Below are 15,147 nucleotides of genomic sequence, written 5' to 3'. Positions count from 1 at the left end.
TTTTCATTATTGAAATTTTTGCCATTAACCTGCCATTAAAATGCTTTTTGGCTGCCAATGTTATTATACAACTTGTTCATCCTGGCCTTTTGGGGAGCCACACCTTTTTGCAGCTTAGTGTTTTGGTGTAGACATTCTTCCATTAAAAATTACACAAGTGTGATTATTAAAAAGTATCAGAAAGAAAAACCAAAATTCCATAGCTAGCTGTAGGGACTTGAAAACACGAAAACAAGTGATGGCCATGAAACTTGGGAATAACACATAATTATGTCTTAAACTTATATATCAATAATTGTAACTAACAAGGTGCAGATTAGTCATCTGGTACACAAGACTTGTGATATGGATACATGTATTAACACCCATCACATTCATTGTATACAGTAACTCACTATGTTAACAGCATTAACATCTGCTCCTGATTTAATAAGTGACTCCACTACTCCAATATTATTATAACCAGCAGCAAAGTATAGTGGAGCCATCTGATCCTATAACAGTACACAAGACATGTGATATGGATACATGTATTAACATCCATTACATTCATTGAATACAGTAACTAACCTCATCAACAGCATTAACATCTGCCCCTGATTTGATAAGTAACTCCACCACTTTAACATTATCATTAAAGCGAGCAACAAAGTGCAGTGGAGTCTGCTGATACTATAATAGTACACAAGAAATTTCATATCATATCTATATATATATATATATATATATATATATATATATATATATATATATATATATATATAATAAAGGTCAAGCATTACAATAATATTCCATCAAGGGAGAGTGTTAAGTACATGAAAGCCTTATACTTGTGTATGTTGTAATCAACAAGGGTCACAACAACATGTTTGAGACATTGGCTAATTGATTTATAGAACCTTTTCAATACCGTAAGCATATTAAATTTCGTGGGTAAAACTTTCGTGGTTTGCAAGTGTATTATACTTCATGGGTATAATTCTCATGGTTTAATCTCATGGGGTTGACTCACTATAAAAGAATCTTGCCTGCTGGAATCAGAAAACAGCTGAGATGTGAGTTTCTAAATGGATTAATTTTTGTGGATCAGCTGTAAGCCATGAAATCCATGAAAATTTATAATCCACGAAAATTTCTATGCTTACGGTAACACAGTTGGAAACCTAGGGTATGGGCTGCTTGATATGACTAAGAACTCACTATAGCAATAATAGAGATACAGCAACTAGCTTCCTCACCAAGGCAGATGTAGGTACACTTAACTACATCCTGGGCTGCCCGATTTAACCAAAAAAGTATGCATATGTAGTGGGACTGCACTGACGTAAGATGTAAAACTAGCACAAAGCTAAATGTTGGCTTGAGCACACTTTTTAATCTTGTTGAAATGCTTGTATAAGACATTGGTGTAATAATTATTGTTTTTAGACTGCTATACCATTAGTTACCATATGGTGCAAATACTTGGCAAGTAAAAATTTGACGAAATATCCAAAGAGAATTCCTTTAAAGCAACATTGTGAAGGAAGTTTGAGGGGAAGTTTGTATTTATCATAAAGATCAATTTGCAATAGGAAGCCACCCCAGATTTGACCTTTTGTTAGAGGTCAATTATGTATGTGAAAATGCATTATTTTGTATTAACACCTTTTTTACAAGAGGTAAACCTAAAGTGTTGAGAAATTAAAGCTGACACTTCAAGGAGTACAATGAGACCACAATTACATCATTAGCACATTCCGGTCAGAAGATATGCATATTTTAATGTTACATAGTGCATTATTAATTGTTTCCTCCTGTGTTGTTCACAAGAATTCCAAAAATGCAAAACAATTCTTGGCCCAACTGTTCATACCTGTAATTCTAAGCATCCCAACACAAAAGGTCAACAATTTTTCTAATGATAGATCCAGTGCTCTCAGTCAAGTATTCAAGTACCAATAGAACAGTGGTGTTTAACACAGTGCAGCAAAGCGTAATGCTTAACTACTGGCTGAAGTCATTGTCTTTTGGAGATTCTGCTACTGTTGCACATTAGATCCATCTAGGAAGGAAACTTTTGTTGAATTACTATCAAGGATTACACCCTAGATGTTTGCACTAGACCATGTTCACCATTCTAGACTGCTACCAATACACATTCTATACATGATGTCACTCTCTATAAAACACTCTGAAATTTTAGATGAGTTTAATACAGGAAGTTCTGTTGCACTTATTCATGTGGGTTAAGGCATTGGATGGTGGCAGGATGTGAAATTGCTCAAACTGTGACAGAGTTTGAACAGTATGCAGCATAGGCGACAGAAAGGGTGGGAGCTAGGGGGCTTAGCCCTAGCTCCCCTCAGAATGATAGCATGCTGAAATTATTCTTCTTGGAGTGGGGCTGAAAACCGTGATACAGACTGATTACTCTAATAGAATGCTCAAATACCCTAATAGAGCAGTCGAGGACTTCATAAAATGTGTTCCTAAAAGTAGCTTTTTTTAAAAACCCAAAAAGTTTCCAACAGCGAGAATTGAACCAGGTACCTCCTACTTTAAGAGTTGGTGTCTTATAACTGTATCAAGTGTTTCCAGGTGACTATAGGCTGTTTTGTACTGCTTATAAATGCTATATGTTCATTAACTCTGTAGTCAACAGCTAATAGCTTTGCCAAAAAAGTTTTTAACTGGAAAGTAGCCTGTTGTAAAATATTTTAGACTAAAAGTTGGTGTTTTAGTTAAAATGCTTTAAATTGTACCTATAAAATTGCTATAATTTAATTTTGGTGAACTTTTGAGACATTGTGAAAGCTAAAATGGCTACAGTTTCACAGCTCCCCAGCCCCCCTGCTACCAGAGACTCTATACTCTGGTCAGCCCCCTCATATCAACTACTTTCTCCACCACTGGTATACAGACAAAATACAAAAAGATACACAGCATCTGCATCATGAACAACATCCAAGAGCACAGTATGCATTTCAGAAAGGTGTACAGTAGTTGCAGTGTTTATAGAGCACTTGAAAAGGGCTAGAATTTATTAGTTCTTGAATCACTGTTAACTCTGTTGGAGAAACAGTGTTAGGAACTGAAGTAATCTGTACAAAAAGTTTGTTGAAGAATAGCTGGTAAAATGTGTAAAAGCCATCACAGAACCTATCAGCAAGAACAAGCTAGCAATATATAGTAGTCCACCCAACAAGGCAAAAGATTCAGCTACAATAACATCACTGATGAACAATATTTTCCAGACTGTTCATATCTAGTCAGACTAGAGATAGAGATTTGGATACATTCTTTGCACATGAAAACCACTCCAAACTACCATCATTATCAGTAGGTGGAAAAATCAGACCAAGCATAAAGTCAGACCTCATGAATTGAATGAGAAACAATTATTGCAGGCACCTACCGTTGATTCCATACTATCAGATGGTGCTACAGTTATTCAAATGCTTGGCACAAAAAGTTTTCAAGATTATGCGGACAAGTGTTCCACCACTTTTATTTTGTCTCAGCTGCAGAAAGCAAATATAATTAATGTATTTTGGAATGTCTATATCTCTGACAGTTTGAAAGCAGTAACAAGGGAAGAGATAAACAAAGGTGTTCGAAAAAAGGATTGCTTCTTCTACAAGTCTTCTATCAAAATGGAAGGATTTCTTGCATGTGAATGATACCAAAACTGAGCATTTCTTTTTACAGTAGGCTCCAGTTGAAAGTATATATGCAACTGATGGATGGTAATGATGTGTTATGCTCCTTATCTGAGCAACCTATCCCACTGTTCCTATGAGAAAGCAGATACTCATCTATTTACTCATGCTGCTGATGCTGTAAGGAAAGAATGCAGAAACTTGTGTGTAAAGACAGTAGACAATAATGTAGTGGTGTTAGCAATTCTACCTTTAAGGAGATTAACATTGATGAGCTGTAGTTGGCTTTTAGAATGCGAACAAATTTACAATACATACATTTATGAAGTTGTGACTAACATGGATCCTAGAATTTGTGCCGCTCTTCCAATGTTCCATGATTGTACAGGATGTGACACTGTCTCTGCATTCTGTGGTAGAGGTAAAAAGATAGCATGGAATACATGGAAAGCTTATCCTGAAGTAACAAAAGCATTTGAAGAGCTGCAGCTGATGCAAATAGAAATCAGTGACACGACTTTGGGAATCATGGAATGATTTGTGGTGCTGTTCTATGACTGCACAAATGACCTCATGACTGTTAATGATAGTAAAAGACATTGGGTGACCTGCAGTTTGAATCCTGGAGTTGAAGGGATTTTTTCTTTACTTTGGCCCCTTTTCTGTTGCACCTTATTTGCTATAAGTCATTTAAGTCTAAGTACTTGTAATTAGCATAATATATAGGTTATGTAATCCTAAGGCTGCCGCACAAGTTGCTGTCAGACTTTCAGTGCTGGTCACTGTAAAATGTTAATAAATACTTTAGATTTAAAGAAGAAACTCTATCCCTCCTGGAGGAAGACAGAGTGTGGCCCCGACTAGAGATTTGGTGATCTGCAGTTAAAATCCTGGGATTGGAGGGATTTTTCCCTTACTTTGGCTCTTGTTCTGTTACACCTTATCATTGATACCCAACTCTTTAGGTTTAACTCTTGTAAAATGCAAGATAATATATTTTCGCATGCTTAATTGGTCACAAATAAGTCAAATCTGAAGTGGCTCTCTATTACAAATTATTGTAACCTTTATGATAAATACAAACTATATATCTGCCAAGTTTCATGTTTTCATCCAACTGTGCACAAAACACCTTTTTTAAAAGGCTCGCAACCTTGATCATAATTTTGTCAAATTTTTCAAAATTTTCCCCTATTAGACTTTGCATATTATGATATACTGCATAACCACATGGGATGACCCAGTCCATTTATGCTATTTTCTAGTCTGTTCTGTGTTTAAGTCATATTCATTTAGAAACATGTTAGTAATGTAATCAAGACACATGATTGTGTGTCATATGCCTTAACAGAAAGGTATGGCATTCCAGTGTGATACCATGAACAATACGATCATATACACTTGGGATGTCCACTCTAATTTACTTGTAATTGCTATCCCTGCTCATTGCTGGTTGGTGCCAGCTTACTGTTGTTTTGCTTCCTGTTCCTTGTTGTTTGTTGCTTATATTTCTGTTGCTACTCATACAGTTATTTTGATAGAACTTACTTTTGGCAGGACTAAATGTTGAAGCCTAATTACAAAATTACAAAATTGGAGCTCCAATTATTCTTGAAACCAAGCACTCATTCAACCATTAGTAAACAAAATCAAATTAAAAAACTATTGTACTTTAAGTTTGCGCTGTCACATTGTCATGTTAGCATAAAGTTTACAGCAAAGGATTGTGTGGAATCACTGTCCAAACAAGTTACATTTATTGTCTTTCATTCACATCATAATTAGTACAATTTATTAAATAGCTAGCTGACTTTAGTTTCAAAATGGATATATTTCCTCACAGGCATAAGCAATACAATGTGAATCATTTGGAATGCCTGAAACTTGCTGAGATATTCTGATAACTAACCTTGTAGAATTGCTGACAAAGATTACAATGTTAATGCTAATACATAAACTCTTGCTAGCAAAGAGAGTTCAGTGTGTTTGGGTTATACACTACCAACACTGTAAAAATTGTATTTATAAGCTTAAGCTGTGTTAACATCAGTGTGTAGATTTTCAACAGATTGCCTATGATACACACTTCTGTTTAGGGTTTAACTGAACAAACTTTAGTTGCTTTGAGCATTATATTGGCTGAAACTAGTCGGAGTTGCATGCCTACCACTCATTTCTTGACGAAATCCCAACAGGAGATTCATACTGCAATCTCAGACCATTACCTTTGAAGTTGCATACTACAGGTTAATCAACTGTCCTGTATGCATGCACACATATATGTGACCAGATTTTACAAACCCGATCCAAATTGCACATCAGGCAAAATCAAACTAACACCACCAGTGGATAGCTACACTATCATACTAGTAGTTTTGACACTCAGTACCACTCAAACTACTCGAGGCTGGTTTCAACAGACGTCTTTTCCGGGGTGTGTGTAGAGCTTGAATGGCGGTTTTAGGCCTTGTGAAGGACCTGGCCTGGCAAGAATCAGTGGTTTACTGGTGGACAGCTTGATAATGTAGGCAAGACGTTTTTTCTGTGAATTTTGCTACATATCAACCACTAAGGAACCAGCACAGCCCTGTAATCTCATCTCTGGACTCCAGTCATGGTCTATCTCCATTGTGAGGTCTAACCTTTTCCCACCCCGCCAACCCCTGCCCTCCACCCCTTTGTGAGCACTCGTGATACTACTTCGCTCATCCAACAGTTCAGATTTTCCATCTTCTTTGGCAGGAAACTCTACAGGCAGCTACAAGTACTGGAAGTAGTCTGAAAGGTAACAGATTGATGCATCTGTAGTGCAAATTGCATATGTGTGCTTGCTATCCTTGGAGAGTTATGCTGGCTTGAATTCTTTAAAACCGTTTATCTCGAAACTTCTAATGTGTGATTTGGATCGTTTTTCCAAAATCCAGTCACATATATACCCCATAATTATGCATATGAAACATTCCACATGCACATAAGCTGGCATACACCTGTGGGATCTATAGGAGGAACTCTATTTGAGTTTAACTATTAGCAATACTGAAATGACAGTTAAACCTGTATGTATAATGCAGTTGGAATCACTCATTTTTATTGTGGGATTCCCTGTCAGCTTTCTTTCCCCCTTGAAATAATGACACTATCATTATGGTGTTTTAAGTAAGCAGTCCCCAACTTCTTTGAACAGCTTTCCATGAAATTTTAAAATTTTTGAAGTTTCCCCCAAAAAAATTTCCCCTTGAAATGTTGGATGATCACAATCTCCCTTAAAATAACCACCTAAAAGTGTAATATATATAGGAGGATTGAAAACTGTGCCTTTTAGTTTACATCAAGACACACGATAGTGTGTCGTGCGGCCCAAGAAGCCGGCGCGCCACACCGTGAGTATATTAACAGGAAGAAAGAAAATGCAATTTTCACACCTATGTAGCTCTGTGATCCCTTATCCGATTGGAACCAAATTTGCTACAGACGTGCCGCCCAGTTAGGGGAGTCTACATACCAAATTTGAAGAAAATCGCTCCAGCCATTTCCGAGATACGAGCGAACAAAATTTCGTTTTAATTTCTTCGTTTTTTTCTTTTTCTTCTACTTCTTCATTTCGCTCACTTCGCAAAATCCGCCATAAAACACGAATGCGTGCTCGGATCGGGCTGAAATTTGGCACACTTAAAGGGCTCATTAAGGCGGATCTCTGTACCAACTTTGGTAGGAATCCGATGACCATTCACGGAGTTATGACCGATTATTTGCATAAAATAAGGTCGAAGGTCTGTCACGCCTACAGGCTAAACCACTTGGAGGAATCAGTTGAAAATTGATATGTAGATGGAGCAACTATCGTAGGAGTGCCTTTTTGTGGTTTGAAAGGAATCGGAATAATGACCATGGAGATATGACACAAAACCCAACCTGTGCCAAAATTACGCGATCGATTTTTATGAATAAAAAAACTATTAGTTTTCGTGTCTACCAGGCAAACCGCGTATAGCAACGAGCTGAAAATCAGTATGTAGCTGTAATAATCATCATGGAAAGTTCTTACAGTAGTACAGAAGAACCGGATTACAAATCACTGAGTTATGATTCGAAAGGCAACTATGTGCAGCAAATGCGAGATCGAGATACTCTAATAGAACAGTCACCCTAATAAAGCATTCAGCTGCATGTATAATTTACCCAGTTATATTACATTGCAAGTTATTCTGTAGGGAATTCAGCTACAAACAAGTCACCCTGTAGTCAGATCAACTAGAAGAAGGTACCTAATAGAGAGTTCAGCTACAAAGAAGCCATCATGTAGAGAGTTCAGCTGAAATAAATCACCCTGTAGAGAATTCAGCTACAAACAATTTGCCCTGTAGAGAGATCAGCTAGAAGAAGTTACCTTGTAGAGAGTTCAGTTACAAAGAAACAATCATGCAAAGAGTTTAGATGCAAACAAATCACCCAGCGCTCAGAAAGTTCCGCTATGAACAGATCACACTATAGAGAGTTCAGTTAGAAACAAGTCATCCTGTAGAGAGATCAGCTAGAAGAAGTCACATTGTAGAGAGTTCAGTTACAAAGAAACAATCATGCAAAGAGTTTAGCTGTAAACAAATCTCCCAGTAAAAAGTTCCGCTATGAACAGATCACACTGTAGAGAGTTCAGTTAGAAACAAGTCATCTTGTAGAGAGATCAGCTAGAAGAAGTTACCTTGTAGAGAGTTCAGTTACAAAGAAACAATCATGCAAAGAGTTTAGCTGCAAACAAATCACCCAGTAAAAAGTTCCGCTATGAACAGATCACACTGTAGAGAGTTCAGTTAGAAATAAGTCATCCTGTAGATAGATCAGCTAGAAGAAGTCACTTTGTAGAGAGTTCAGCTACAAAGAAACCATCATGTAAGAGAGTTCAGCTGCAAACAAATCACCTGTAAAGAGTTCACCTAGGAACAAGTCACCCTGTACAGAGATCAGCTAGAAACAAGTCATCCTGTAGAGAGTTCAGCTAGAAAAAGTTACATTGTAGAGAGTTCAGCTACAAACAAATCACTCTGTAGATAGTTCAGCTAGAAACAACTCACCCTGTAGAGAGATCAGCTAGAAACAAGTCACCCGTAGAGAGTTCAGCTAGAAGAAGTTACATTGTAGAGAGTTCAGCTACAAAGAAACTACCATGTAGAGAGTTCAGCAGCAAACAAATCGCCCTGTAGAGAATTCAGCTACAAACAAATCACCCTGTAGAAAGATCAGCTAGAAGAAGTTACCTTGTAGAGAATTCAGCTAGAAAGAAATCACCCTGTAGAGGTTCAACTACAAACAAGTCACCCTGTAGAGAGTTTAGCTAGAAGAAGTTACATTGTAGAGAGTTCAGCTACAAGAAACTACCATGTAGAGAGTTCAGCAGCAAACAAATTGCCCTGTAGAGAATTCAACTACAGACAAATCACCTTGTAGAAAGATCAGCTAGAAGAAGTTACCTTGTAGAGAGTTCAGCTACAAACAAATCACCCTGTAGAGAGTTCAGCTAGAAACAAGTCACCCTGTAGAGAGATCAGCTAGAAGAAGTTACATTGTAGAGAGTTCAGCTACAAAGAAACTGCCATGTAGAGAGTTCAGCTGCAAACAAATTGCCCTGTAGAGAATTCAGCTACAAACAAATCACCCTGTAGAAAGATCAGCTAGAAGAAGTTACCTTGTAGAGAGTTCAGCTACAAACAAATCACCCTGTAGAGAGTTCAGTTAGAAACAAGTCACCCTGTAGAGAGTTCAGCTAGAAGAAATTACGTTGTAGAGAGTTCAGCTACAAAGAAACTACCATGTAGAGAGTTCAGCTGCAAACAAATTGCCCTGTAGAGACAAACAAATCATCCTGTAGAAAGATCAGCTAGAAGAAGTTACCTTGTAGAGAGTTCAGCTACAAACAAATCATCCTGTAGAAAGATCAGCTAGAAGAAGTTACCTTGTAGAGAGTTCAGCTACAAACAAATCATCCTGTAGAAAGATCAGCTAGAAGAAGTTACCTTGTAGAGAGTTCAGCTACAAACAAATCATCCTGTAGAGAGTTCAGCTAGAAGAAGTTACATTGTAGAGAGTTCAGCTACAAAGAAACTACCATGTAGAGAGTTCAGCTGCAAACAAATTGCCCTGTAGAGAAGTCAGCTACAAACAAATCACCCTGTAGAAAGATCAGCTAGAAGAAGTTACTTTGTAGAGAATTCAGCTACAAACAAATCACCCTGTAGAGAGTTCAGCTAGAAACAAGTTACACTGTACAGAGATCAGCTTGAAACAAGTCACCCTGTAGAGAGTTCAGCTAGAAGAAGTCACATTGTAGAGAGTTCAGCTACAAAGAAACTACCATGTAGAGAGTTCAGCTGCAAACAAATTGCCTTGTAGAGAATTCAGCTACAAACAAATCACCCTGTAGAAAGATCAGCTAGAAGAAGTTACCTTGTAGAGAGTTCAGCTACAAACAAATCACCCTGTAGAGAGTTCAGCTAGAAACAAGTCACCCTGTAGAGAGATCAGCTAGAAACAAGCCACCCCTAGAGAGTTCAGCTAGAAGAAGTTACATTGTAGAGAGTTCAGCAGTTTAGCTGCAAACAAATCACCCTGTAGAGAATTCAGCTACAAACAATTGAAATCACCCTGTAGAAAGATCAGCTAGAAGAAGTTACCTTGTAGAAACTTCAGCTACAAACAAATCACCCTGTAGAGAGTTCAGCTAGAAACAAGTTACACTGTACAGAGATCAGCTTGAAACAAGTCACCCTGTAGAGAGTTCAGCTAGAAGAAGTCACATTGGTAGAGAGTTCAGCTACAAAGAAACTACCATGTAGAGAGTTCAGCTGCAAACAAATTGCCTTGTAGAGAATTCAGCTACAAACAAATCACCCTGTAGAAAGATCAGCTAGAAGAAGTTACCTTGTAGAGAGTTCAGCTACAAACAAATCACCCTGTAGAGAGTTCAGCTAGAAACAAGTCACCCTGTAGAGAGATCAGCTAGAAACAAGCCACCCGTAGAGAGTTCAGCTAGAAGAAGTTACATTGTAGAGAGTTCAGCAGTTTAGCTGCAAACAAATCGCCCTGTAGAGAATTCAGCTACAAACAATTGAAATCACCCTGTAGAAAGATCAGCTGGAAGAAGTTACCTTGTAGAGAGTTCCGCTACAAACAAACTACCCTGTAGAGAGTTCAGCTACAAACAAGTCATCCGGTAGAGAGATCAGCTAGAAGGGTCACCACCTTGCAGAGAGGTCAGCTACAAAGAAATCACCCTGCTTCATCTTTTCTTCTTCCTGTAGTAAAGAGAAAATGACAGGTTAAAAAGCCCTAAAGCTGGCCATAGGCCAGCTTTGGGGTATACAAATACAAAAAGAAGTGAAATCTAATCCAAAAAAGCCAAGTAGTAAAAAAGAGTGCGGCCCTGAGAAAGGCTATGGTGAAAAAAGATGTGAAATCCAAGGTGGCGGCCAAGAAATGGCTGTGATGGTAGGTTAATGGTAAAAATTTTAATAACAACAATTCAGGTGAATTTGGTGCCGCTTGGTCTTGGCACAAAATTCACCTGAATTGTTGTTATTAAAATTTTTACCATTAACCTACCATCACAGCCATTTCTTGGCCGCCACCTTGGATTTCACATCTTTTTTCACCATAGCCTTTCTCAGGGCCGCACTCTTTTTTACAGCTTGGCTGTTTTCGATTAGATACTGTGTATCTTCAGTTCACATACTGTGTACCATACCATTGTATGTGCACATCCTCTCCAAAGGTTTTCAAATGTACTACAATAAAACCTACTATAATTTGGCTACTAAAAGGGTAGAGAGTTTGGTGGAAGGTTACCTGCTTATTGCTTTTAGTATAACGGCACAACCAAAATATAATATTGTGCACTTTTTCATAAAACCATGAAACTTTCCACATAAATAGTAGTCCTCAATACATGTATTTTTAGATATAGTACCATTGCTGATTTGACCTTTGGTGACCTTTACTGCCATTTTTGTACAGAAAATTGATCATTTTGTCTTTAACACCCTGAGGCAGTAATTACCTTGTTATAACATGGTACCAAACAAAAGATCTTGGTAATATAAACAACTTGGAATTCATTTGAAGTCAATAGGTGATTTCATTCTTAAGTTATGAGTTTTTCATTAGCTACAAAATTTGATTAATTTATGCCTAATTATCTGCCCACAGGTAATTCAAACCTCAAGAGCAGGTAAATATAATATCATTTTTTCAGTTAATAAAAATGATCATAACTTTGTAATGAAATCACCTATTGACTTCAAATAAAAACCAAGTTGTTCCTATCAGCAAGATCTTTTGTTTGGTACAATGTTTTTAACATGTTAAATACTGCCTCAGGGAGATAGAGACAAAAATGATCAATTTTCTGTACAAAATGGCCATAAAGGTCACTAAACGTTAACTCAGCAATGGCACTATACATGTATCTAAAAATACATGTATTGAGGAGTACTATTTATGTGGAAAGTTGCATGGTTTTATGAAAAAGTGCACAGTATAGCCACTTTTAGGGGCTACACCGCTATACCACTTACCAATGCAACACTTTGTAAGTGTGTTGCCATGCATCATCAGGTCTACGCAACATTACAAATGAAGAACAGTACAAGAAGTGCCTCTGCAATCAGTTCACTTACAATTTTCATGATAGTCACAAAAGAACCATGACACACTACCATAAATCAACACCTACACAGTAGTGTAAAAAGAAATGGGACAAATAGAGGAGAAAATCCATCCATGATGCATGCTTTGTAGCAGTTACAGTTGGCAAAAAGGCCTAAGTGATGTTACACAGTGAAGAGACTTCAAGCCAGTACTAACCACATCCGAGTTATGTTTGACTGTAGGCATCAGTCAGTCAGTCAGTCAGTCAGTCAGTCAGTCAGTCAGTCAGTCAGTCAGTCAGTCAGTCAGTCAGTCAGTCAGTCAGTCAGTCAGTCAGTCAGTCAGTCAGTCAGTCAGTCAGTCAGTCAGTCAGTCAGTCAGTCAGCCATTTAGTGTAGTTAGTTAGTTAAGCCCCTATTTGGTGATTATTAGTTTCTCATCTAGTCTTTCTAATTATTATGATGCGGGCAGGAGGGCATTACCATTGGGCCATTATAATATTAATACACTGATGTACAGATCTTGTCAAAATTCTCTTTCCTCCCACAAATTAACATTGGTTTTTAGTTACAATCGTGCTTTATTGAAAAACAGTTGAAAATAGAATCCACTGCAGTAATTTTCCAAGGAAACAACAGTACTCCTGAAGCACTGTAGCGCTAATTAATGGCTTGGTATCACGTGTTCTTCTGCAGGAGGAGAGTTTATGTAACAAACACAGACAGCCCCACACTGGTGATGCTCAACTGTACATACGACCGTACATCTGACCATTCCCAAGAGTTTCCGTAATGAACACGGACAGCCCCACACTGGTAGACATATGACCGTACTGTATGTCTGGCCATTCCTGAGAGTTTACGTAATGAACACGGAAAAAAAAGCGCCACATGGCTTAGAATTTGCCACTTGTCTCACAACTTATTTTTATATACATTGACATGGACAAAGAAGACCGTCTAGGAAGAAGGCCGGGAGAGAACAAGACAGGTGGAGGAGGGAACACTGGTTGGTGAATTCCCAGGTGAATGGTATGTGTGTCATGCTCACGAAAACTTCCTGTACGAAGAAGGCCGTTATATTATATTGTATAATTAGCAGTATTGCACCACTTGGCTTAGAATTTGTCAAGTGGGTTACAACGTCTTATTACATAGACATGGACAAAGAAGACCATCTTAGAAGAAGGCAGGGAGAGAATGAGACAGGACGAGGATAGCAGCAGAAATGCCAGATAAAGTAGAAGCAAGTAGACACCTGACAGACGCCATGCACACTCGCAGAAGAGAGCATGCAGTTGGCCAATGAAACTGCAGAAGACAGGTCCTAGCTGACTATGCTTCCACATAGTTATGTAGATATACCTCTAGAATCACACACACACACACACACACACACACACACACACACACACACACACACACACACACACACACACACACACACACACACACACACACACACACACACACACACACACACACACACACACACACACTTTAAACACTATTCATGGAAATACAGTTGATGCCGCATCACTTTTTACACAACTCAGGCTCGCCCCATGCTTTTAGCATCTGTCTAGTTAGTTCAGTCAGTCGGTCGGTCAGTCGGTTGGTCAGTTAGTCAGTTACTGGAAGATTTGGTCAAATCCATATTTTACTTCTTTAAATTTGGTGCATCATATCAAGAGTTCATAATCAAGAGTTGTATATTATAAACTCTTGATCATATCATGTCAATAAAACTGAACTAACTTCGTCAGTGATGTTCACATCAATATATTTTCTGAATATCAGTGTCTTCATAACACCAACATAACCAAACTTGGCTGCTCTTAGTAGCTGTACATTTCTCATTCCCTGTAGTATATAACCAACATCAGATACAATTTAATATCAATTACATTTATATACACATGATCAGCACACAGTTGAAATCACTACAGTTGGAATACTCTAAGTTAAGAAAATGTGCAATGGTTCTTAAAGATTAAGTTGCACTAAACATGTGTACTAATAGCCATAGCACTGGAAGATATTCACATGGCTATAGAGTACAGTACAGTACCTACTTCCACTAACAGCCATAAGTATGAAATTATACACAAACTGTGTCTGGTAATATTTACACAAACTTTGAACATGTTTGGTTTAGGCCACTTCAACTAAATCTTTTGTTTCTCGGACTGAAACTAGTTGAAAAGTGGGTCAGTAGGTAGGTATAAATAAAATAATAATAGGTGGTAATAATTTTTTTAACTGAAGTTATGGCAACACGTCGTTTGATAACAAACTATTAGCTATGGTTAGTACATCTAAGTGACCAAACGTCCATCCATAGTCTGCTTTTACAACTCTTATTGTAATAACCAAGCTCGCCCCATGCAAAGCAGATATGGATAGCCGACACCACAAACTCACGTGATCAAACATGTGATCTTTAAAAGTGAACAAAAACATTTCATTTACAAATTTTATGGGTCGGTCGGGCCCGAGAAACAAGAAATTTAGTTGAAGTGGCCTAATTCTGAAATGATAATCAGAAGCCGGCACTGATACCACAACTTGAGACACCTTCAGGGAAAATGACGGTAAGAAAACTAAAATGTAAATCAAAAGTACTGCTATGAGTCTTTGAAATCTCATACATAACACATCTTTGACCACAATAACTGTAACAGAGGATGTTTAAGGCTGTAGAGTATGCTTTGTGTGGTCTATTGGCATCAGTTATGTAGTTTACCAGTTATTTGAATATTATTATAGTATTGATGTTTAAACTTATTAAAGCACCATGTGTAATACAGAGAATATAGCACAAGTGTATGGTCAAGAGACTAATAATAGCATGAGATGAAGTTGAGTGC

The 15,147-nt window shown here is 37.8% G+C and overlaps 1 protein-coding gene across 1 annotated transcript in view; it reads right to left on the bottom strand.

Annotated features, from left to right (window-relative positions):
- Positions 1–316: 316 nt before the first annotated feature.
- Positions 317–15,147, bottom strand: part of LOC136252690 (uncharacterized) — a 67,756-nt gene continuing 52,925 nt past the window's right edge. The window contains exons 5-8 of the mRNA XM_066045260.1: positions 14,036–14,140; positions 571–672; positions 396–494; positions 317–337 (exon numbers count right to left, since the gene is read on the bottom strand). Coding sequence (XP_065901332.1) covers positions 317–337; positions 396–494; positions 571–672; positions 14,036–14,140 — 327 coding nt within the window. The remainder of the gene's footprint in view (positions 338–395; positions 495–570; positions 673–14,035; positions 14,141–15,147) is intronic.

Source organism: Dysidea avara, chromosome 4 (assembly GCF_963678975.1).
Source record: "Dysidea avara chromosome 4, odDysAvar1.4, whole genome shotgun sequence".
Lineage (NCBI taxonomy): Eukaryota > Metazoa > Porifera > Demospongiae > Dictyoceratida > Dysideidae > Dysidea > Dysidea avara.
Note: the sequence above shows the minus strand (reverse complement) of the source record. Positions and strands in the feature narration are given on the sequence as shown.